At 41.7% G+C, this 25,097-nt stretch overlaps 1 protein-coding gene across 2 annotated transcripts; it reads left to right on the plus strand.

The window, feature by feature from the left end:
• On the plus strand, window positions 1-24,551 carry GPR143 (G protein-coupled receptor 143). 2 transcript variants are annotated; one of them, XM_044432415.1, is made up of 9 exons: window positions 1-460; window positions 3,233-3,342; window positions 5,558-5,652; window positions 6,319-6,411; window positions 8,583-8,692; window positions 11,367-11,475; window positions 11,971-12,088; window positions 17,476-17,771; window positions 24,138-24,551. In XM_044432415.1, the coding sequence occupies exons 1-9, from the start codon at window positions 217-219 to the stop codon at window positions 24,142-24,144; spliced, it is 1,182 nt and encodes a 393-aa protein (XP_044288350.1). In that variant the 5' UTR covers window positions 1-216; the 3' UTR covers window positions 24,145-24,551. The 2 variants fall into 2 exon arrangements, with proteins under 2 accessions (XP_044288350.1, XP_044288339.1); XM_044432404.1 differs by having other exon boundaries at window positions 17,476-17,716.
• The last annotated feature ends 546 nt before the right edge of the window (window positions 24,552-25,097 follow it).

The following is a 25,097-nucleotide window of genomic DNA, read 5'->3' on the forward strand; positions in this document are numbered from 1 at the left end:
GGGGCATGCTTTGGATTAGGGTTTGCCCGCTCTCCGCCCTGGCGAAGGCTGAGCGCGTGGGAATGGCAGCTCGAGGGGATTTAGCAGCGGCGCCGCATGATCCGCCGTCCCGTGACTCTCCTCCCGCGGAGCTAGTGGGAAAACGACCGGAGGAAAGCCTGCGAGTCCGCGCTGGGAGGCGAAGAGCGGCTGCCGCGCCGTCCTCTCGCGCCGGCCATGGCCTCTCCCAGGCTGGAGACGTTCTGCTGCCCCAACCGCGACGCGGCCACCGAGCTGGTGCTGACTTTCCGGCCGGAGGTCTTCTGCGGGGTTTGCCTGGGCAGCGCGTCCGTCGGCCTGGTGCTCAGCGCGCTGCAGCTCCTCCCCAAGAAGGGCCAAGGCCCGCGGAAGATGCCGAAGGCGTCCTCCTCCACCACCATCCTGCTCTTCATCTCCGCCTGTGACATGCTGGGCGCTCTGGGTAAGGAGGCCTGTTTGCCTTGCGAGAGACGAGGCGGCGGCAGCGCCGGGAAGCGAGCGCCTCTGCCCCTCCTGGCCTCGCAGGGATGCTGCAGCCCGGGAGGGAGCGGGAGAGGGAGAGCGAGGACGAGCGGATCTGACGCGGCATCCACGGCCCCGGTGACCCGAGCGCAGCCCGGGCTTCTCCTGTGGGCGCAGCCTTGCCGAGCAGTCCTGGGCAGCGTTAGCCCGATGGGGTCCGTGGCGCTGGCTTCTGCCTGAGCACTGAATGGCAGCAATAAACCCAAACTCTTTCCCAAGAGGTCCGTGTAAAACTGCGTCTGACTCTTTTTCTGATGACTCCTGCCTCTGGGCTATTCCTCTTCTAATTATATACTTGTTTTCAAAATGAAAAAAAAAAATCTGTCGCAATTTCTGAATTCTTCTCACTTTATATTTTCTTCGTTTTTGTTTTCTTCAATTGACCTGGGAGGGTGTTAGTCCAAGCACCTTGGCATGAATGGGATTCCAAAGTCCTTCTGGAAGTCCTTACAGTTAAATGTTCATTGTGCAATTGCATATCCAAAGGGCTCCAGAGAGAGTTGTGCCAATTCTAACATGAAGTGTTCTTGAGTAGTAATCATAGTTTATTCATTTGTAAAACCATAAGCCTTAATGGAGGAGTTATTTTAAAATACAAAAAGATAGGCACAATGCCAATTTTTAGATGCACCATAATATGGTTTTAAATGGCGCTTAAACTCGTGAAATGAATGCTGGAAACATAATTTGAAAATGCCCATATGATGCATTATATGTTGTCCCTCTTTTCAATCAAATTAGTACATAAAAAGGTGATTATTCAAGCAGAACAGTTTAAAATTTATGGTACAGGCACACTGTCATTGGTGGTAGCCCTCAATGGCAAAGACAAATTTGACTCCCTCTAATGTATGAAGCCATCTCAGTAACTGCACATGCTGGTATTAATGTTTCTGGAGCAGAAAGAACTCCTTGCAGCTTTGTAAGGTTGCACCAGACAAAACTGGCATCAGAAAGAGAACCATGGCTTAAATGACGCACAACTCTAAAGGCACAACCTGTGTCCATTAGGAAATTTCAGTGCCCTGGCTTCGGTGCTTGAACATCTCAGCTGGCATGTGTATTTGGCATGTCCGCACTTTGCCCTTAGAGCTGGCACAGTTCCTCTGTGTCACTGTGGTTCTAAAGTGGCAAGTGCTACCCCTGGTGTAAGGGGGAGTAGCAGAGTAGCAGCTGCTGTCCCAGGATGTGAGACTTCCAGGTGGTGGCCCAGCCCCTCCTCCTCCTCATGAGCAGGGAAAATACTTCAGTGACTGAAATTGGCCATCTGGGTGTTTTGGAAGGCGCGGGAAGCATGGAGGCAATCCTTGGATGACCATGTTCGTTGGAGTTCAGATGGTTACAGGCATCTACATTGGATGGTGTCCTAAGAGCACCGCCAGAAAAATAGAACTTTGCACCTCCAGTAATTATTGAGTTCCTATTCTATCATATCTTCAATAATAGATTTTTTTTCTTGAAAATGAAGAAGCAGTGGGAAAACAACTAGAAGACATCATTTGGGGCCTCCAAAATTAATGAATGATTTAATTCAACCACAGAATAAAGCTGTGCTTCATAGCACCCAAAATCATGGTTTGGAGTTACATGAATGAGTCTTAGACTCATATGGTTCTTTCCCTTGCTTGAGTGCTCAAAATCTCTCTTCTTTCACTGCTATGGTTTGAGTTTGCCCATTAAATCCATTAACAACCCATTTTATACTTGAAGCTTCCAATTCTGATTTGGACTGTAGGTAGAAGCCCTAGTTTGCCAGTTTGGTCTGGTGTTATATGGGAACCCAGGCCTGTTTGACAGTAATCAATACAAAGAGGTCTGTGTACTTATATTCTGTAGGATACCATTCTTATTTCTCTTTCCTCCACCCCCTCATTTTTGAAACCTAAGAATTTGTCCCTCTGTGTTTAAAACTGAATAGACTATTCTCTCATTGCACAATTTCCTGTGTTGTTATTTAGTGCCCCATTGTTAACCTCACCCCCAATATTTAGTGTTTCATTTGAAAGTCATAATTAATATGTTAAGTCTACTGTTGACTGCAAGGAGATGAAAGAATTAGTATGCGTTGCTGCCAAAGGTGTTTCTTCACCTATTGATTGGATTTCTCATTTTCTATGATGGTAATGCAAATATACATTTGACTCTTTTCTGTCCTATGCGTTTAGTTCACATGGCAATAATTCAAAGGCAGGAGACAAGGCAGAATTGTACCCTGATGAGAGAACTCAAACAGAAAATGTGTGGTCATAGCAGCTCCAGGCTGCAGTGCCACATGCACACTATGGAATGTGGTTGAAGCCATTGAGCTTTTAATCCTTGAATTGTCTCAATTCATGAATGAAATCCATAGTTTGCTCTCCAGTTATTCACATGACCATGACCGCAACTTGAAGTCTGGGACAGCAGACAAGCATATGATTCACAGACTCTGAGAACATTTTGACTCTTTTGTAAGAATACAGCATGCAAGAACATATAGGAGAGACTATTCCTTACTAGGAGTAGACTTTCCACTTACCTAAAACATTGGTGTGATCATTTTTTTATTGTGCAAAGATAATGGATGTCCCAGTTCTCCCTTGAAATGAAACAGTACAGCACGTTTTATAAAATTTGGAGAAAACTGTTAAAATACAGTGAGCCAGAATGATAGTCTATTAACACTGATTTCCCCTGCCCTACTTCTTTATAGGTATAATCTTCAGATCAACAGTCTGGATAGGGTTCCCAAGCTTTGTAGGAAACATATCTGTGGCGAATGGGACAGATGTTTGGCCTGCTGCCTTCTGTGTGGGTAGCGCGGTAGGTATAAGATATGGCTGTGCTTCAAACAAGTGACCTGCTGCTCTGTTGCATTGCACTCCTTGGCGCATCCCATTTTATCTTGCTGTTCATCTGAAGTCAGGGCAGTATAAAAAGGCTTATTCCATTTATCCTTGCAACAACCTGGTAATGCGAATTAAACTGAGAGTGAGAAACTGGCCCAAGTTCCACCAGAGAATTACATGGCTCCATGGGAATTCAAACACAGGTTTTGTGAGTTAAAGTCTAGGGAAATCTAGTCCAGGGGGAAAACAATCTGGGATGTCGCCAGCATTAGTCCTACTTAGAGTAGGCCTATTGAAATGATTAACTTTGGGTACAACGCCTAGCATATGTTTGGATTTTGACTACTGCCAATCCCAACCAGCATGGACACTGGTGAGGAATTACAGAGATACAGAGTTACACACACACACACACACACACACACACACACACACAATATTTTGTAAGATATCCTGAGTGCTTGTCTGAAGGGATATAAATGCTTGTAATAATAAATAAATAAATAAATAAATAAAACCCAAAACTTCTGGGAGCATTAGGTTGCCTACTCCTGAACTATGCTATAACTGCATTTCTTCAAACAAATCTGCCCTTCTAGCACATCCAGTTAAACGGAGGAGAACTAGGTAGGACTAGTAAGGACATCCCAGATAAAGAGGTACCTTTTTGAACTGGTTCCACACAAAAGCACTTTGACTGTTACAGACCAAAACATTTTGATCTGAAATTCTGAAATATTTATTCTTATGAGTTTGCAGTCTCTGCACCCCCACTCCCCAGCTTTGCCCATGGTTGTATCACTGCTGACTAAGGTGATAAAGATTTGGCATAAGCCCCCAGTAGGAGATACAAACCATGTGAGATGCACCAGCAGTACTCCTTTTAAATAACAACAAATAATAATAATTGTGGTTTTCCGAATATAAAAACGGGATTCAATATAATGAAAACGCAGGTGATCAATTAAGGCTGTGAATCCTGAGCATATTGAGCTAAAGGCCATGTGCAGTATTGGGCAGCACAGTTTTTTAGCTGGCCAGCAGTCTCGGGTGTCTGCTTGCTTGCTTGCTTGCTTCCCTTGCATCAGGGTCAAGAAAAACATTTGGTTTTTAGAATTGTAAGCAGCATGATAAAAAGCATGATTGCCTGCAGGTAAATTAGACAATAGCTGCTGGAGATAATGTCAATTTATTGCTTATAAAGAGATAAGGTGAAAAATACAAAGAGAAATGGTGATAAACACCAAGAATTCCAGGAGCTGAAGAGAAAGGGTGGAATGAAGGCCTCAGGCCAATTTTTAGGGGAAAGTATGCAACAAAAATCCAGCTCCGGTGAAAAGAATGTCAGGACTTGTAAACACAGACAAGAAAGATCAGTTATCTAAGGTCTAGTTGTGAGGGAAAAATGTGAACCATCTTCAGATAAAGGCCATGGAATTTAGCTAGATTTGAACCTGTGCATTCCATGTTTCTGTTAGCGTTTTATGAAGAATGCAGGTTTACAACACATATAAAACCTTTCTCTAAGCAGGACATTAAGAAATAGCCATTCGAAGTAGTTCAAGTAAAAATAAATTTACCCCCACACAGAAATACCCTGATCTAGTTTGGTAGGTTACTCACCCACATCTCTAGCTTTCAATTTGGCATTCTCCAAATGTTTTGGACTGTAACATCCAGTATTCCTGACCACTGTCTGTACTGGCTGCGGCTGATTTGGGGCCAAAACATCTGGAAGGCATCAAACTGAAGAAGGCTGCCCTAGCTAGATATGTAAGTGAATGATGCTTGCACAGTTACTTTCTCAATCTAGATTTTAGGCCATATACCTGTTAAAAATATATGATGCTCCTCTAGCAGAAATTATGAAAACAAGCATTCAACAAGCTTGTTTCATGATCAATTTATTTAAAACATCCTCTCCTGCTTTTTGTGGGTGGAAGGGAGATTCTGTAGTAAAAGGCAATGCATATATCTGCATGTGTAATAGTTGTAGAACTAAGATTTTTAGAATTTATTCCATGCATACTGAGTGAGAAGTTTTCGGCAGTAATTATTCTGGATGTAAAAGTCTACATACCTTAGTGAAGACATGTGGATGTAATGTTCCAAAGTTAAAAGTGACGATATTTTGATCATCCTTCTGCTCTAAATAGCTGTGACATAAAGGATATTTTCTCCTGTTACAGATGTGGATACAGCTCTTTTACAGTGCTGGTTTTTGGTGGCTGTTCTGCTATGCTGTAGATGCATACTTGGTGGTCAGAAGATCAGCAGGCCTAAGGTACAAAATTGAAACTGAATCAATTTTAGAAACAGATCAATCTTTTCAGGAAACATGTTTGTATCAATGTGCCTGTTAATCTGCAGTTTCAGACAATTGCTTGTCTAATTAAGATCAGTTTACCTAAACACTGTTTATAATATCTGTCTGCTTACAGCTGGCTTCAGCTCTAGTCACCTAATTTCTTTACTGAAGTTTTCCAGATATCATTGTTTGTAATTAAACTAAACACGATAAGCATTGCTTGCCTATACATCTTTGGAACCGGCTACCTGAAAGATTGCTTTCTTGCATATGAACCTGCCCCAGGTTTTAAGAACTTCAGGGGTGACCCATCTCTCACTTTCAGACTGTTTGATGGCAATGTTTTATTCGATTGCTGTGCTTTTTAACGGTCCTTTAATTTATTTGTCTTAACTGAATTTTTATTGTAAAGTACTGCTAGCTACCTCGAATATTATCTTGGTGGGAAGACAATATAATAAATAATAAATAAATGCAAGAGGTGAACTTCAAGATCCAATTGGAAACCCATTCCAAAATGTATGAAATAGTTGTTCCAAAGAGCAATGGCCTTTCTGTTCAAAGGGAGGAAGCTAAACAATCGATCCCTAATGTTTACACGGAAATATCCTCACCTTCATTTTCTATGTAATGTTTTCCCAGTACAATTGTGTTATATCACATGATGACGTGGGGTTTGGCAGTCCTACTGTGCGTAGAGGGAATTGCGATGCTCTACTACCCTTCGGTTTCTAGGTAAGCATGTCTAACTTTGCAATTCACTTCTGTGATTTGCTTAATGTTCTTATAGATTTTATGTGGCAGAAGACAGAGGTGATTAGGTTCAGGCAGTTGGTTGAGCTCATGTTTCTTAAGTAGTCTACTAATTATACCGCAGCTCTGCCCCATTGATTTTAGGACTGGATGGAAGGCTGCTTCTGGATATGCAGCCATGAAGGAAAGGCAAGTATTGTTGTACATTGCCTAGAGACTTTTATCCATTGGGTGATAATAGAAATGAAATAAATAAATGGCATATTCTTACTGTGGGTTTGTTTTAATGTCTGCTTAAATAAGCTAAGTGAAACATGAAGCTAGGTGTTCTAAGGCAGTCCAATTTACTTTTGTGCTTCATTGTAATGTGGAAATTAAGAGGAACCATTTTAAAGAGAAGAGTGAGGCTGATGAGTGCTTTTCTCAGCCCACACATTTTCTACTGCAAATACGAGGTAGTTTTGAGTCTCTCTACCCTCTCACGAGCACAACTCCAGAATTTGGAGGCCAAATTGTAAACTTAGGGAGGGCAAAGTTAGGAAGATGGGGAGAGAATTTGCAAGGAATGAGTGTGTGTGTGTGTGTGTGTGTGTGTGTGTGTGTGAGAGAGAGAGAGAGAGAGAGAGAGAGAGAGAGAGAGAGAGAGAGAGAGAGAGAAGAATAAAGGTCACATTTATATGTTAGACACATGTCCTTTTCCCAAATTCTCTCATCATTTCAGCAAGTTCAAGTTTGGGGCTGTTTGCCAACATAATAGAAGCATCAGTTCTAAATCATGTGAAGTACTAGTTCAGCACAGGTTAGGCCTCATCTGGAGTACCATGTCCAGTTCTGAGCACCACAGTTTCAGAAATATGCAGACAAGCTAGAAAGGGTTCAGATGAGGGCAATAAAGATGATCCAGGGACTGGAAACAAAGCCCTGTGAGGAGAAATTGAAAGAACTGGGCATGTTTACCCTTGAGAAGAGAAGACTGAGGGAAGATATGATAGCACTCTACAAGTACTTGAATGGTATCACAAAGAGGAAGGACAGGGTATCTTCTGATGTAGGACTCAGAATAATAGGCTCAAGTTCACAGAAAGCCAGGAAAAGTCAGGCTAGATATCAGGAAAAATGTCTTGACTGTTAAAGCAGTAGGACAGTTACCTAGGGAGGTGGTAGGCTTTCCCACACTAAAGGCATTCAAGATGCAACTCTGAGAGGGAGTGTTTAACTTGGTGTCCTGCACAGACCAGCCGATGGACCGTTCACCCCTTTCCAACTCTACTGTTCTATGTTTCTACTTGTGCATCATTCTAGGCTATGGTCTAGCGCAATGTCGAAGCAGCAACAAGCCACAGTGAGCTTGGGGATCACATTTCATCATTTCCTTTCTCTTCCATGTGGCCAGAATGAGGAATTCAGATGCTTTTGGTTAGTTCAGTTAGCCACAGCTGGTTGCTCACATGGCACAAACAAATGAGTTTAAGTGAGAGTTTCTAAACTTCCTCTTTCAGTCATGTAGGGAGGTGGCTCGTTGCAGCTTGTTACACTAAACCATCTTTTACCATGCTGTGTAAACATGATCACTGTCTATTTTGGCTCAACAAAGCAATGTTCATGGTATGAAGGAAGCTAATGACATCATTTACTATATTACATTAGTTGACTGTTTTTAATTTGCATCCATGTATCTGTAAATTCCTCTAGGAAGCAAGTTGTGGAAACAATTTCCTCCACTTCCAAACAGAAAATGATACAAATTATAATTGTGTTAGTTTAGGGCATGTGTGTGTGTTTGCAGAGGTGGGAACTAGGAAGCTGTTTATTGAATTGTTTAATACCAGCAGATTCTTAGAACACTGCAATGCTTTTAAAAAATCTTTTTATTCTTGGTTGATTTTAAGACAACATAATTAGCAAGTCTGAAAAGCTTGTTCGTATGTAGGGTGCCCTGGCATGAATGGCTCAAAATACAAAGCATATGAAAAGGGGTGGCTTTGGAAATACTGCTGCATGCTAGTTCTTCAAAATGGCGCCTCTGTGTTCCCAGCCAGCCTGTAATCTCAGCAAAAAACTGGCACGCTTCCTATGTGAGCGACATGTGTAAAAGGCTCAGCTTGGGCAGCAGTGAAAACGAATTCAATGCTCTTTGTCCCTTCCCTTCCCAGTTGTGAAAACGGCCTGGAGCATGCGATTCCTCATTATGTCACGACATACGTTCCACTGGGACTTGTTTTGGTGGCCAACCCAATCCTTTTCAGTCGAACAGTAACAGCTGGTAAGATTCCAAAGGGCAGTGAGGTTTTGTGGATATGAATTAAACATTTATTTATTCATTTATTGTGTTATTTTTATCTGTTCAATCTTTTCTGAATGGACTACAAACAGTAAAAACACTCTTCCCTGACATGGTACCTTCCATGCATTTGAGACTACAACTCTCATAATCCCATAGCTAGCTGGGGGATGATAGGAGCTGTGTTCTTACACATTTTGAAGGCACTAGGCTGGGGAAGGTTGACTTAAGGGAAGGTTGACACAGTCCAACATAATCATAAACAGAGCTGTGTTACTCACTGGGAGAGAGCCCAAAATCTGTGGCAGAGCTTCTGCCCTCTGTGAAACCCTGCCAGGTAACTGCAGCTGAAGGAGAAAAGCGCCTGAGGCTTTTAAAAAGCCTTCTTGCATCCTTCCAATGACCTCAGTCAGAAGAAATTTATTAGGCCAGCCCTAGGCCATGTCAGGGGCATGTTGGGAGAATAAGAGTTCTTTAGGATCCTGTTTTTCCACAGCCTTCCTGGCACATCTCCAGCACTCCCCATCTCTGGTTCCACTGCAGTCAGAGCCCCACTGGTAGTACAGCGATAGATTTCTGGATTTTTGCAGCAGGGATTTTGACAGCTGCAGCAGAAACCCTTTGACCATGGAAAGGCAAAGGCAGAGAGAACATTCTCAGTCTCATACCCAGAAATCCTAATGGATCTGTTCATGGAAATGGATCTGTTCCATGTGTGCGTGCAAGCACCTGTGCATCTTTATGAAGCTGTGTAAGAAATAGGGGAGTGGGTACCAGGAACATGTAAAATATAAATCAGGGGTACTTTATATATATATAAAGATCTATCTATCTATCTATCTATCTATCTATCTATCTATATATATAGAGAGAGATCTTATATAAGATCTCCACCATGCATGATATATATATATATATCATGCATGGTGGAGATCTTCTCAAAATGGTGACTCTAGACTTGTGTAGGCAGTCCCTTTCCAACATCAAATCCTAAGTGGGCAGCTTGTTTTGTAATCCAGTGAACTGCAGCAAGAGCAGTATCCTTGTTTGCAATTCTGCCTTTGAATCTGAGATGCAACAGATTTTCAGCAACATGGATTGGATGGCAACACTTTTTTCTTGTTTTTTAATAGCATTTTATATTCCTTTCTGTGCTTGCAAGTGGAAATACACCTAGATGCTCAAATACAGGTTTTTATGTAGTCCATTTGGTAAGGACTTTCTGTCAAAAGTGTTCTGTCAGATTCAGTGAATGCAGTTATTGCTGCAAAAATGGGTCGCAGAATCTTTTGGGAGTACTACAGCTAACCCAGAAGACACCTTATCTAGTACTGTGTTTCTAAGAGTTACTTTAATATCCTTAACTAGGTCTGAAGACCATTTTTTTATTCTTTTTAGAAAACTTTCAGAGAGCAGCACTCTGCTGCACTGAGATTTGATGCAGAGCTTCAGTGCTACAGTTTTATTCTTTGCATTTTTACCTCCTTCTTCTTGAAGACTGCAGCTATAATAGGAGTAGATTTATATGTTCTATAACTTCTTTTGATGTCTATAGATCTTCTGGAAGGTGTCCAGTTTCATGATGTCATTAACGGGCAAGTTTAGTTCATGACGCGCTTGTCCTATTTCAGTTCTATGTGGTTACTTATCCATTACGATTCCCATGCCTCTTTCATATTACTTGAACACTCCCAATTTTCCGTAGGAATTTACAGAACTGATTTATTCTGTAGTATGGCTGTTCTCTCCTGTCTCAGTGTTTGGTGAAGCAGACAATTAAATGCAGAACAAAACTACAAAGCGTGGTTGTGGGGATTGTTACACCGAATTAATACTCTTTCTCTCCTTACTGTTGTCCATCACAGTGCTTTTACACACGTAAAAGACTAGGTTCTGTGCATTTGAAATCAGGATTGAAGATATTTCCAGTGTCATTATATTTTTGCAAGGATTTGACTCCTTTACACTCTTGCACATTACATAACAGACACATGCTACTTATGGAACCAAATTTTCACCTGGTGCTGATCTTCTGAGGAAATGGCAGTGCACTATTGACTTAGATTTGGGATCTGTCCTCCAGAATGCTGTTCTCTGCAAGCATTATAGAGTGAATAGTAAGAACATTTCAGGAAGGCTTCCACAAAAGAGCAACACAGTAAACAGCTTAGGGCCTGGTTACCTGAAGGACGTCTCTTCCCATATGTGCCTGCCTCCCCTTAAGATCTGGGGCAGATGGCCTTCCCCGGTTGCGCTCCCTGAAGGAGATTAGGAGGCTGACTACCCAGAGAAGGGCCTTCTCCGCGGTGGCACCTCAATTGTGGAATTCGCTCCCCAGAGAGGTTTGCCTGGCGCCATCACTTTATTCTTTTCTGCTCCAGGGCAAACCCTTTTTATTTTCCCAATGTTTTAAGACCCGACTGTTTTAATTGTGCTTTTATTAAATAAAATTGCTAAATTTTATTATTGCTAAATACAGACACTGCATTTTGATTTTTTTATATTTTTTCCCTTACATTTTGTATTGTTAAACTGTCCTGAGACTTCAGCAATGGAACGGTCTACAAAAGTTTTAAATAAATAAATAAATTTGTCTCCATCTTTAAAATCCCAAAATAAACCATATTGTTAACATGGCGTTACCTCTGCTTCCTAGTTGCATCTTTACTGAAAGGAAGACAAGGAATCTACACAGAGAATGAAAGACGGCTGGGAACAGAGATCAAAGTTCGCTTTTTCAAAATTATGCTGGTGGTCATTGTTTGGTAAGACAAAATTTTCCACCTTGATGGAATACTGTCGTAGGGCAAGCAGATCCATAGGCTGGTTTTATATTAGCTCCATGCTTGAAAGCTAACTTTATTGATACTTAAATATTGCAATGAAATTTTGACTAAGATCAAAGTATGTGCTGTTTCTATTATCTACTGCTACTGCTTAAAATTATTTTCCTTATGTTGTCTATAACAATGACTCCTCTCTTTTCATCCACTGCAGCATGACATATTATGAATAGCAGTGATCCAAATATAACCCAACAATTTACAATCCTACAGAAGTGTAGAATAGTAATGTTACTGCTTTACTTTTTTTCAAAAGAGGGAGATTTTGTGCCTTCATTAATAAAAAACTATGCTGCTACTGCTAGTTAGCATTAAAGTGTGTACACATTTGCAGAAATGTAGTTTAACTGTGCTTGGAAAACCATTGGATATATATAAATCAGCCTGTCTTCCTCCTTATTTTTATGGTGATATCAGCTGGTCATCAAACATTATAAATGAGGGACTTCTGTTCTACCTGGAAATACAGCCAGATATCAATGGAGGCCTTTTGAAAAACATTCGAAATGCTGCACTGATCACATGGATTATAATGGTAAGGGCATCCTGAATTTTGGGAGCTTTTTAGGAGCATAATCTGCTGATACACTGGCAAGGTTACTAGCTCATGCTGAACCTAAGGTCTCCTCCATCTGTTGGTTAGATGCATCTGTGTTCTTGTCAGTTCCAAGAAAAAAGACGATACTCTCTGTGATGCACATGTGCGCAGCAGTTGTGGCCTATGTGGATGTCCACTGAGTTTTCTGCATCTCCACAAATTGTGCTTCTGCAACCTCAGCTGTTAATTAGCTGGGGAGAGTGTGATTTTCTTGGAGAGAATGATATGTGGTAATTCTCTAGCCCTTGGGAGTAAATGGCACATACAATAGCATGTGTGCTCCATCTCCATATGAATCATGGTCTCTCCCTGTCATGGTGCTCGGAAATTCCTCCTGAGATAAATTGTCTGAGAGAGACCAGCGTCTGAATGGAGTGAAGGTTATAAGAGGATAGAGACTGGTCACTACCATCTCTTATACAAGACGCTGCAAAACACCTGCCCATCCATGCATTTCAAAGGAAAAGTTTAGCCGATTAAAAAGAAGTACCTTTGATTATTATTATTTCTCTTTTTAAAAATACTTTACGTAAAGTTGTTATAAAATGTGTCTTAAAATCTTAAGAGGCATATCCATTTTCCTCCTGTGTAATATAGGAAGTCTCTTTTTAGACGATGTCAGCTGTGGCACATGCATGCATCCCCTAATTACAAAGAAAGTATAGGTCTTTCTTTAAACATTTGCTTTATGTCCACTAAAATGGACATGATCAGTGAACTGCAATTGTTGAAGTTGGGCAGCAACCCTACTGAAAAGTTTCTGGTGCATGTAAAACTATCTGAATGGGAATGTGGAGGATGCTGGAAGAGGAAGTTGTGCAAAGGAAAGAGTGGACAGAGAAGTCTTCCAGGGTGAGAAGCGATAGAGTACACAGAGAAGAGAGCTGTTCCCTGTGCAGAAGTGACAACCCCCGAGGTTCACATAGTGCTTTGAAATCCCCTGGCACCTCTTCTGGCCTTTGGGAAAAATGTCTTAAATTGCTTTCCTGCTTTCATCCCTGCTGCCTCATTATAGTATTTAATGTATCAATGCGCAGTTGTCCTGTCACATCCAGGTTGGTTCCTGATTGTCTCTCTGCAGGCCTTCCCGTGGCTTTGCCATTTCTCTCTCTTGCACTAAAGCAGCTGTCATCCTTATCATGACTAACATTAGTTGCACTGTCATCTGCTTCCTGCTCCTTCTACTATCTCTTACTCCTGCTCTTTCTCCTCTCCCACAACATAATAGACCCTCAATACTTCCTTTTCTTCACATGTTATCTGCTTTATGGGCTTCATTTCCTTCTATTGTTGTGGACTATCTCTACACTACACTCATCAGCTTATCCTCCCCCCCTTCTTTTGCAGTTCCTTGTGTTTATCTACTTCTTTCTGCCTTTCTTTTCTGCACAATGGGGTGGTGTTACTTCACTGGAAACCCCAGGAAACTGCATGACTGTTCTCACAAAACAGTCATATATGGATCTACTGAGAAGCCCTGCTGTGTTCTGTGCTGCTGACTCCCAAAGAAGGGAATAGAGTGTAGGATTGCAGTTTGAGATGCTTTTAGTTCCACCTCCCTGGTTGCTAACAGTTCTCCCTTCACAATGAGAAACCACAAAATGTATCTAATGCTAGACGGTGTTATGGGAAACCAGGCACAGTCTCACAACTAGGTTCTTTTTCAATATTTTGTTTACTGATGTTAGCGAGGATTCACATGGTCCCATTTGGTGCTTTGGGCCAGCATATAATTGCTGTTGAGAGTGAGTGTGATGGCAGGCTGAGACAGACATTCCCACAGGAAGCTAGCCGTTCCACGTCGGTTGATTCAGATTCAGAAGAAGAAACTGAGTATTTTGATGGGATTGAGGAGCAGTGGGTTGTTCAATGTACTGAGGGGCAACAGAAGGCGATAGAGGTGGAAGAGATTAGTCCAAACCAGATGCAGAGGAGATCCTGAGAACAGTATGAAGATACATCCAGTGGGAGAGGCTGCTGAGACTGGGGAATCCTCAAATGGAGACCAGCTCCTCCCTTCATTAATAATATTGCCCATGGCCAGGCATCAGCAGAGGCAAGAAGCTCAACTGGAAGAGAAGCATGTGAAATGGAGGCGTGCACATTTCCACAGGGCCCCTTCCCCAGGGCTGGGGCACAAACATGTTCATAAGGCAAGTTTTGGGAAGTAATTGCTAGATTGGGTTCAACTAACCACTCTGTATATGCTTAGAGAATTGTCCAGATGATTAATGTTGCAAACAATAAAGAGTCCTTTGCAAAAGAAACACCCTGAGGCTGGTGATTGTCAGAGGGAGGAATGCACCTCATGACAATTGCTTCCTTCTGCTAATCTTTCCAGCCAGACCAGAGGCTTGAATCTATTAATAACCTCCCAATTCAGAGACGTCTCTCTCCTGTTTCCGACCTCGGTAACAGTTTAGCACTCTCTCTGAACTGCTTCTTTCTGATGCTCACCTCCTTTCTCTGATGCCTGGACTTAGAAGGAACCCCTCAACAAAGGTCCAGGGTATCTCATGCTCCTTAGGATATGCTTGTGACCTATTCGGCTTGGATTCCAAGGAGTAAGAGCTGGTTTCCTTTTCCATCAGCAGAGCAGTTCAGAAGCTCTGTTCAGATGCTGACCCTTCCCTAGTTCACAGTGCTATGAGGGGAGAGCAATGCCCTGCCATCAGCCCTGCCCTCCTAGTCCTGATGCATTGTAGTGGCGAGTCTGCTCTACATTCATCACTTTCTCCCATGATTTAGAAGACAGAGTCAAAGCCTTGCTTTCCGACTCAGAGTCATCCATTGTGTGAGGGTGGGGCCCGAACAGGTTTAAGGCAGAGGTAGGCCCTACATTTAGTGATCTGAGAAATTTGTGGGCACCTCCACAAAACAGACATGCTGCAAGTGAAAGCATCAGCCTGCAGCCACCTACCAGCTTCATTTCCATCCCAGGGGCATGCATGGGAGAAGAATCTAAGGCCCTTGCTTTGCTTGGCAACAATTCCAGCTGCATGTAAGAAATTTTCTAATCTTACTCAGATTAGAAAAAAACAAATTACAATAAGAAGTAAGAGGCTGGGCTACTTCAGCAGCCGCTGAGTAAACTGACCAGGGGCACACTGGTATTCCATAGGCTTGACTATTCCTGGCTTAGGGAATTCTGGGGCTCTTTCTTTAGACTTGTTCCCCAGTAATTGCAGCAACATCCTTGTGCCCAGGAGAAGAAAGGATCCTATATCCTAGGATGAGTGCTGACCCTCTTGAGATATTAAACTAATCACGTTGCATGCCCAAGACTTCTTGCCCTTCAGTAGTTGGTAAAGAGTGCAAAAGCAATGGATCCTTATACATATACAGCTTGTGTTTGCTGGCACCTGTTGTGTAAACAGGTCAGAAGCCTGTGCATAGTCACTCTCGAGTCTTTAAAGTATTAGCATACATGAGACCTCTTTCTGCCATTAGCTTCCTTTGCTTGCCACTCTTTTGTTCCTTCCACAAAAATAGTGTGAACGGCTTGCATTAAATCCCTGCTTCTTTTCATCCATATAGTAAGCATTTTCTCACTAGAGCATCATGACCCCCAAGACTGATACTGCTGTATCAAGAATGATGGTTTAGTAGCACCTGAGATGCCTTCCACAGGTCTATAAAAAGCACTGCTCAAGAAGGGTAGATGTACTAGAACAGCAGCACTGCACAACATCATGAGAGCCATAAAACAATCTCACATCTTTGAATGATCATACCTAGCACCAGATTTCCTGTGTTATCTAGTTGGTTGGCACAAGGGACAATGGTGTCTCCCATTGTGGAATTCATTTTCCCTGGAGTTCTGCCTGAATCTGTATATGGGGTGAAGACAGTTTTATTTCAGGTGCATGGAATTCTGGCTTTATTCTGGCTTACGTTTACTGCTGCACTTTATTCTTTGTGTTTTGTAGTGCATGGTTTTCATATGGCTTCTTTGGTTTAATTTTCCAGTATGCCACCTTGGCAATATTTTTAATCTGAAGGCCAAAACCAGCATTACTTTAAATCTGTGAGTTTCAGCTGTATTTTTTTTACAGTTACCCTTAAAACTCCAGATTAGATGCAAAGAAACTGAATTGTATCTGAAAACTCTTCTATCTTCCAAGCTAGGGTTCTGAGACAGATCAGAGCTCTTATACTCTTTCTAGGAGAAAAATGAAAGGAAGCATATTTAAGGAAATGTCTGTTTTGAGCCTGAAATGGAAGACATAAAATATGTTTATATGCACATCTATGTGGAACTATCATTGTGAATGTGCATGTTTGGGGCAAATTAGGTATAAAACAAATTAGTACCGTGTGCTTGTTAGTGCGTTGTGCTTTTATGCAGTTTAATATAGGGGATGCAGGTGGCGCAGTGGTTTAAACTGCTGTGCTGCTGGGCTGGTTGATCGAAAGGTCACCAGTTCAAATCTGCACAATGGGGTCAGTTCCCGTTGCTCCGTCCCAGCTCCTGCCAACCTTGCAGTTCGAAATGCAGCAGTTTAATATACACACAGGAACACACACACACACACACACACACAGAGCAGGGCAGAGAACTGGAATACTCTGTTGCATTGGAACACTCCAAGATGGGCACATCGGATGACTTCTGCCAGACACTTGCCGGTTGGGCAGATGTGGGGCCATTCCACACACATATCTCAAGTAAGCCACCCTGAGGCTTTTTGCGAATGGGGCGGCATAGAAATGTTTTAAATAAATAAGGATTTGCCCCCAGCTGCAGCACATGTTCTGGGACTGTGAGGGCTCTGGATCCTGTTTATCCAGGACCTCCCTGGATGCCCTTACAACATATCGCAACATACTGCCTTTCAGCACCCACACTGAAGTGTGTGCTTTCTTCAGGGGCTGACAGGGAGATCTGAGGTTGGATCACCTCCTCTGAAGTTGGACCTTTCTACCTGGCTTCAGAGGGAGAAATCTGAAATATCCTAAGGTTCTAGAATTGAATGGAAACTAAACAATTATAGATTCACAATTAATTATATAATACCTACCTATAACTATCCATATGACAGCATTCAATTTAATTTAATTCAGCAATTTTATTGTTTTATTTATTACAATATTTTAACTGTATTATTTTATTAATGTTATTACTGATTTTATTGTAATGGCTGCCCAGACAGCATTATGCTAAGAGGTGGCTTTTATACAAATAAACAAATGCATAGGCATAGAATGTAGTTTATTCCTTTATAAGATATGGTAATTCACTGCCCCATATCTTATTGAACTCATTTGTATTTTTATATTCACCCATATTAAACCCAGAGATATTTCCCTTCTTTTCTGTTTAGGGAGTACTGAACCCAATGCAAGGCTTCCTCTTCACACTGGCGTTTTATGGATGGACTGGTTGGAAGTTGGACCTGCAGTGGCAGAAAAGTGAGATCCCATGGGAGTCCATGTCAACGTCAGCTGCTGCTGAGAATGCCTATGCCTTGCCAAGCGGAAACTCTGTGAACTTCCATGACTCAAAGAAAACACCAGTAGCACCAAACCATCAGACTGATGAAGCCTTAAGCATGCTGTCTGAAGGTAACCTTGGCAGTGATGATAGGCTAACGAGGAACTCCCCTGTCTACCAGGGATGGTAAATGTCAGATTTGTTGATCCACACACATTCCTTGTTGGAAGGCATGCTTGCTTGAATGGGCTGCCAGTGAGATGAAAGCCCTGTCGGTGGTGCTATATCATGTTAAACATTGTCAGTACATGTATTCAGCTATCAGATAACAAGTGCAGAGGAATGTGCAGATGTATGCAAATATATGATCCAGGCACCAAAGGAGAGAGTATTCTTACCCTATTGACTCATCTCACCCAGTATTTTCATGATGGGACTCTTTCCATTCCTCTGTCTTCAAGTTACTCTTGCCAGAAGAAAAGCAAAATAAAAATGTCTGTGGGAAAAAATGAGAGATTATAATTTTGCCCTGTAGTGCACAAGAGTACTGCTATCAGAATGTTTTTCTGATGCACAAAACTTACCAGCATCCATTACTTCATTTGACAAAACTTGCTTTAATGTTTCCTGTAATTTTTATCATCTCGTAGAACATTAATTTTGTATAATAAACACAATATGGACTCTTCTAACATTAGTGGCTTTCCTGATTAATGGGGAATAAAGCCCTCACTATGTTGCTACCATTGCTTTTTATTGTAAGTACGCAGTTTTATGAACCTTAGTTCTGGACTTCCTCTTGTAGCAGAGGGAAGAGTTTGCTTGCCACTTGTCTTCCTACATGGAAAAGACCATTGGGTTAGATGCAGGATCAGGCAAGATCAGATAAAATGGTTTTGTTTACTAAAGTTTCCTCTGCCAGATTTTTGGAGATTCCAAAATGGGTCTTAATTCAAGCATATGTAGGGAACCAAACTGGCAAAGGCTGCTGTTTGCACCCCTCAAGAAACTGCCACCTCATTGTCTAATCCCCTCTCGCTAGAGTTACAAAAGTCATTGTGTATAACTTGTCCTTGACTGCATTACCAGTCACATGCCTGAATGAAATACGCAACCACTACATCACAGGCATCTAGCATGCTCTTCTAGACAAGTCTGTTCGACAAATGCTTCACTCAACATTTCCATGTTCTGTAGAATTTAAATCAATGATCTTGGCCGATGGCCAGGAATTCTGGACATTATAGTCCAACACAAGAGCTGGAGGACAACAGGTTGGGGAGAACTGCTTAGCTATTCCACTGTCAGCACTGCTTAAGGCAAGGAGCTGCACAGATGCTTTAGCCCACAGTTCCCATTAGCTCTGGACAGCAGAGTCGAGGATGAGTGACTATGGAAGTTGTAGGTTAAAAAGTAGTTGTAAGCCAAACCTTTGTCAGGCCAGAAGTTGACCACTCCAAATTGGATAGAAGGAACATGGCTCAAGGGCAGAACATATGCTTTTCATGATGCAGGTCCTAGATTGAATTCTGGCATTTCTCATTTAGAAGGAATAGAAGCAGAAAGCGGTGGGGCTGGAAGTAGTGATATGTCTGGCAAGCGAGAGACAGTTGACAATCAAAGCAGGTAGCATTGTTCTCAATCAACTAATGCTCAGATGCAGCCATGACATAGGTATTTATTTAAAACTTTTTTAGACTGTCTCTTACCATAGTCTTGTGATAGTTTAACAGTAAGACAAAACTAAAATAAAGCACACTGGTAAATGGAAAGCGGGGGGGGGGGGGTTACTGCTGCTGCACTATTTGCTATGAAAGCATCCAGCATCTAGGAAATAAAATTATAGACCTTTAAGCACTTAGGATGCTTTCCCCCTCACCCCGAAAAACAACAATTATCCGAGTTATTTGAAACAGTAATGTCTATTCCCTCATTGCACACAAGTGTTGGAATATAATAACACACGTCTGTTTACATAGACAATGGATTGGCCTTTTGGGTCAACATTTCAAAAGAATCATTGAGCAGGAACTCTCAGGCACATGAGATATCCAGCACCCAACTGTGCCGTGTGTGCTCAGAACATTTCAGTAAGCAAACAAACCAAACAGGCCTGCTGTGAAGCTTGATAAAGGTCTTTATGATCTCAGCCAGTTAGCTCCATTTTGAATCTTGGCCAGAACACAAGATGCCAGGGTGGGGTGAGAGCACAGCCTTGTGAGTTAATGGGCCAAATGGATTCTTTAACTGAATTCTTACTGGGGTACACACTAGCTTGGACATACAGTTCATCTCAGGCCACTTTAAAATGTCACATATAAGGTAGGGATGGGTAACCTTTTATCTGTTAGACACCACATACCTCCGTGAGTCATCTGAAAGAAGCAGACACATCAATGGTGATTTGGGCCAAGCCATTGCTTGAGTCATCCTTTCTTCTGCTATACTATTTTTCTTCCTCTTTTCTTCCCATGCAGTGGGGCCAGCCAGGGAAGAAATGGGTCAGCCTTGCCAAAAATCTCAACACATTGTACACTGAGAGCTTCAGAAATAAGGCTGAGGCAAACAGGTTGCCCATCCTGGCATCAGCAAGGATTTGGACATTCTGGGAAGACATTTAAACACTAAAAACAGGTTATTCACTCCAAAGAATAAAGAATGTCAGGGAAGAAATACTGTTACGCTGCCAGGATCCTGAAAAGTGGCAGTTAGAGTGGCTTAATCTTGAATGCCTGCTGCCCGTTCATGCTTTTGCTCTCTGATTAGCTCCTCTATTTTGTGCCCGCTCAATAACTGAAGTATTCTGGCCATTGTACAGATACATTAAAAACAGAAGATTCAAGACAGTAAAACTAGAAGCAGGAATAAAAACAGTGCAGAATGTTACAAGAACTTCTTTGTATGCATTTTAAACCTGGTTTTTGTCCCAGCTAGGGTTGTGTTACCTTTCATCACAGAGCCCACCAAGAAATAATTGCTTAAAGTAGCTTCAAACCATATATCCTGTCCTATTCCTGGCTATTCTTGTTGCTTTTTAAATCAACCCACTTCATCCTTCTTGAGGAGGCCATGGAATCGTGATTCTCCAGATTCTGAGGCTGGGAACTAGGGGCTGCATGAGCAAAAACATCAAAGTAGTCTTTAAACCAGTCCACAAAAGTTCCTGGAACTGAGAGAGGGATGTACTCAACTCTTCAGAGGACAAACTGGAACTGGGAAATAAGTACTGTATTCTGGAAAAATGCTGACAGGTGAACCATTTCCAAAATTACTGTGGACTCTGATTTAAAGTCTTTGATGCTTAGCTATATCTAGACTACTGGAATTTAGGAAATCTAGTCTGCTTAGAACTCAGCACAGTTCCAGGGACAGAACATGATGCTGTGGCAGAAGTGGGACCCACCTGATATGCAAGGGAGATTGAGCACTTCTCAGGGGAAGCTCCAGGGTAAGGGAGAATGTTCATTTTGGGAAGGAGGCTTATTGGTGGAGCCCCCTCTGTGAGGCTCACTCAGCCCTGGAAGCACTAAATCGTCTTCCAAGTGGTGGGGTCACTCATGCAATGCAATAGGCAAGGCATAGAATTGGCAGGAGCACTGGCACCCACTGGATTCTGCTCTCTCAGCCTAATATAACCGACATGTCCAGTAATACTTGGTTTTTCTTCTGCTTGAGTTGCTGAGGTTAAGTCATGCTGTTATTCAGAGAGGGGATTATACATGTAATTAATGTCATTTGATGCCAGAAGTAAAAAAAAAAAAAAAAAAAGGAAGGACAGACGGACCGACTAGAGAGCCGTCCATGTGCACATGAGTGAAACTCCCCACAAGAAGCTCACAGCAATTTGTGAGATAAAACACACACACGTGTGCACAGACCTCCCAATTAATGTGAACATACAATTTTGCCCATTTTCATTTTGACCAGCTAAAAGGAAAAGGGGAAGCAACTTGGGTCTTCTTCTTAAAGATATTTAACTAGTATAATTAAAAGCATATTACATTTTAAAAATCAGACAAAATACCTCTTGTCCTGTGCCACAATCACATTTTGCATGCAGAGCTGCTTAAACAAGAGAAAATAAAACTCAACAAAGTGGCACTGTGACTCACAGTAGTAAATGGCAAATTCTGAAGTGCACATGTTCCTCAGGGCACCTGCCATAGCCCCACCCCCAAGGAGGTCTAAACTTTCAGGTCCATATCAACAAAATGGGGCAAGCACATTTCATTGCCAGCAGCAGGTCTTTTGGAAAGCTAATCAATCTTGATTGCCTGTTCAAGACAAATCCATTCCCAAATACGTTGTGTTTCAGTAAGGTGCTATATATATACTGTTGCTGGGCAAAGTCATCTCCCCTCATCGGGGATTATAGCTAAGCTCAGGGGGAACAGGAAGCAGTGGGGTAGCAGATAATGTCAAGGACTCAGCTAATTTAAAAAGTCGGCTCTGGATGCCTGTGAGCAGGAACCATCACATATTGGGCAGTTTCACTCAACACCTTTAAAGCAGGGTAGCTGATAAGGCACCCCAGGGTTTAAATTAGCCTGGGGATCCCCACTATGTCTTACAAATGATTGGGCACAGTGGAGACCCTGTGGTGTCTTCTTCATCCTCTTTCTCCCCAGTATTTCACAGAACACAGCAGGAGCACTGAGGGCAGCAGGGCAAGGATGACAGCTCCCACAAAGTGCCCAAGCAGAACTTGGAGGCAGGATCAGAAGCTCCATGGTGCCTGTCCTGGCAGAAAGGGTTTGTCAGGATGAACCATGTTCTGCTTAGCCTCCTTGAGAGGCAGTCTTCGTGCAAATAACGGGGACATTTTCTCAGGCTTCTTCCTGAGAAGACCTGGAAGATCATGGCAATTCCTTTGTGCTAAGACATGTGAGATCAGTGTGTTTTCCCATTTTTCTGGGCATTCTCTGCAGTAGATGCAGCTGAATGTGCCGCCACAATGCACTACCTCCTCATACCCTGAGTAGGTTTAGGAAAGCAGATCTTGTTAGTGCCACTTGCATGCTTTCTGGCAAGCCCAAGCTTATTCCAGCCGTGTGGCAAAGTGGCAAGATTTGCTGCTCCCATTGCCAAGCGGTTCTGTAGCCTTCGGTGTTTCTCCAAGGTTTGTTGTATCACTGGACACATGAGCAACATGGCTCACCCAGGGATGGTAACAAAATCTCTGGTGACTTCATAGTCACAGAGAAGTCACCACATGGGGGCAGATGTACCAACTGGAGCCACCATGACCATGACAAGAAAAAAGTCATATGCATCACCTGGCTGAAATATTTTTGCTGCAGCTGCTTTGGCACTGGTAGAAAGGGGTAAAATAATTTCAGAAACAAAAGCTCAACTAAATACTTTACTTTGTCCCATAACCCTTCAGCCCAGTCATCCGTCCTTCTTTGTTTTGAGGTACATTTGCTTAAGGCACCAGAAATCTTTCTTTTCAGATCTGGTTCTTGTTCTTGATAGTTGCAAGTGCAATCAGCTTAAAATGTAATCATTATTCAACAGTTAATTCTCAAATAGAAAAAGTATTCAGCTTTTTAACATTTATATATTTTATGTTTGTTTTGATTTCCACAGCACATCAAACATCCACTCAGCACAGAAGAGAACCTAAAATATTCTCATTTAATTCATACTCTTTACTGAACTTAAGACATATTTTCAGTAAAAAGCTTTGAGGTTTTGCAAGTTTGTATGGAAGAATTCCTGCTTGATTGAATAAAGGCATTCTTTGCATTTTGAGTTATCCTTATTTATTTGAAGATTGGTAATATAGCTTATGAGCTGGACAGTCTCCATGTTGTGTTACTTTTTAAAGCAGAAGTCCCCAGCATTTCTGTGGATTCATGGGCACACCTGGAAATTTGAGAAACTCCTGTGGGAATCACCAAAAATCTCTACTCAATAGATTGCCATGTTGGTGTCTGTCTTTTGCACCTATGGATCTTTGCGCCTATGAATCCTATTCAGGAAAAACTTCTGTTTACTGACTGTAGGACACTGCAACATTTCCTTGATAAGGATTTTCTAATTTGGCTGATGGTTGGTGGTGCAATTACAGCAATTGCTTATTTGTACCTTATACTTCTTTTAAATATATGTAGTTGCTTCTTTTTCAGAGGTTGATACAAAAAAAATAGTGCCAAGAGTTTCTTTAATATTCATCGATATACTATATTAATTTCTTGCTTTTTGGAAATGGAAATATTTTCAGAATAAATGGATTGTCTGCACCCTTTTGAAACCAAAAAGCATGATAATACAACACTGTAAGGACAAATACTTACCTCCTATAATGTAATGAAGTGAGGACCTTTCACCGCTTTCAGTATTTGAACTAGTGGAATATAAAGTTACTTATACTTATTTAGAAAACTGTATACATTTCATATGTATTTAGTGGTATGGATGTACATAAATCTATGTATATATATTTAGGCATGTGCCGCCAGACTCTTTGCTGATTGAGAAATATGTTTCCCCACGCATCCATATCTCTCCTTCAATTTAATAAGAGATCTCTCTTCTTTGTTTTGCTAGGTTCTGATGCTAGCACAATTGAAATCCACATCTCAAGTGGAACCCATGAATTAAATGGTAATGATGCTGATGTTGAGTAATTGGAAAAGGATTGAACTGAGGAGCTGGAACCTTAAACATGCCATCGAGGAGTGACTCCCTATTTCTTCCTCCTCTGAAAATAAGATTTCCCACCATTCTTCCTGCACCAGTCCACTCACAAGCCTCAACACTATGCTTGTTTAACTTTTAACATTTTCTACTCCTCAGACTATGAAAAAACATGGAGACAGCCTGTGTTCAGAGTCAGAAGCAACTGTTAATAATCTAATCTACTTAAGTCACTGCCATATCTCACTTTTTGCTACTGAATTTGTTTGGGTCCATACCAAATCCAGCATATCAGAGCAAATACAACATACAGAAAAAGTACAACGTGTTCCTATTTTTACTCATTTTCATCTGCTGTTACTTTATCAATCATTTCTGGAACAGGTATGAATATACTCACACAGACTCTGCTTGGGCATTTTGGGTTTACATTATATTCCTGATCATTACTGGAGCATGTTCTAAGCATAGCAGGTCTGGCATTTGGTTGTGATGAAATTTGTGGTATTTTAAGGCTTCTGAAAACGATACTAGGTTGCCACAGGGCAGCCCAACTGGGACAGGTCAAGTGAGTGGTTAGAATACAGTCCTACCAACATGCTGATTTTGTGTTTCTAACACACAGTCAAGGACTAGTTCTAAAGCATCCAGTTTATACATTTTAAATAATAAACTGATATTAAAATGATTGCAGCATAAAACATCAGCTTCAGTCTGGTTTTAAGCAGAAATGTTCTACATTTAAAATTGTTTATTAACTTTTTCTTTTAAAATGTATAAAGTGATGTGCAATTGTTGGTCATTTCTGGTGGACTAGAATGTCTTGTTGTGAGCATCACATCACCTGTTTATCATCTTATACATTTTTAT

This window comes from Varanus komodoensis, unplaced genomic scaffold, assembly GCF_004798865.1.
Source record: "Varanus komodoensis strain SLA01 unplaced genomic scaffold, ASM479886v1 scaffold1, whole genome shotgun sequence".
Classification (NCBI taxonomy): domain Eukaryota; kingdom Metazoa; phylum Chordata; class Lepidosauria; order Squamata; family Varanidae; genus Varanus; species Varanus komodoensis.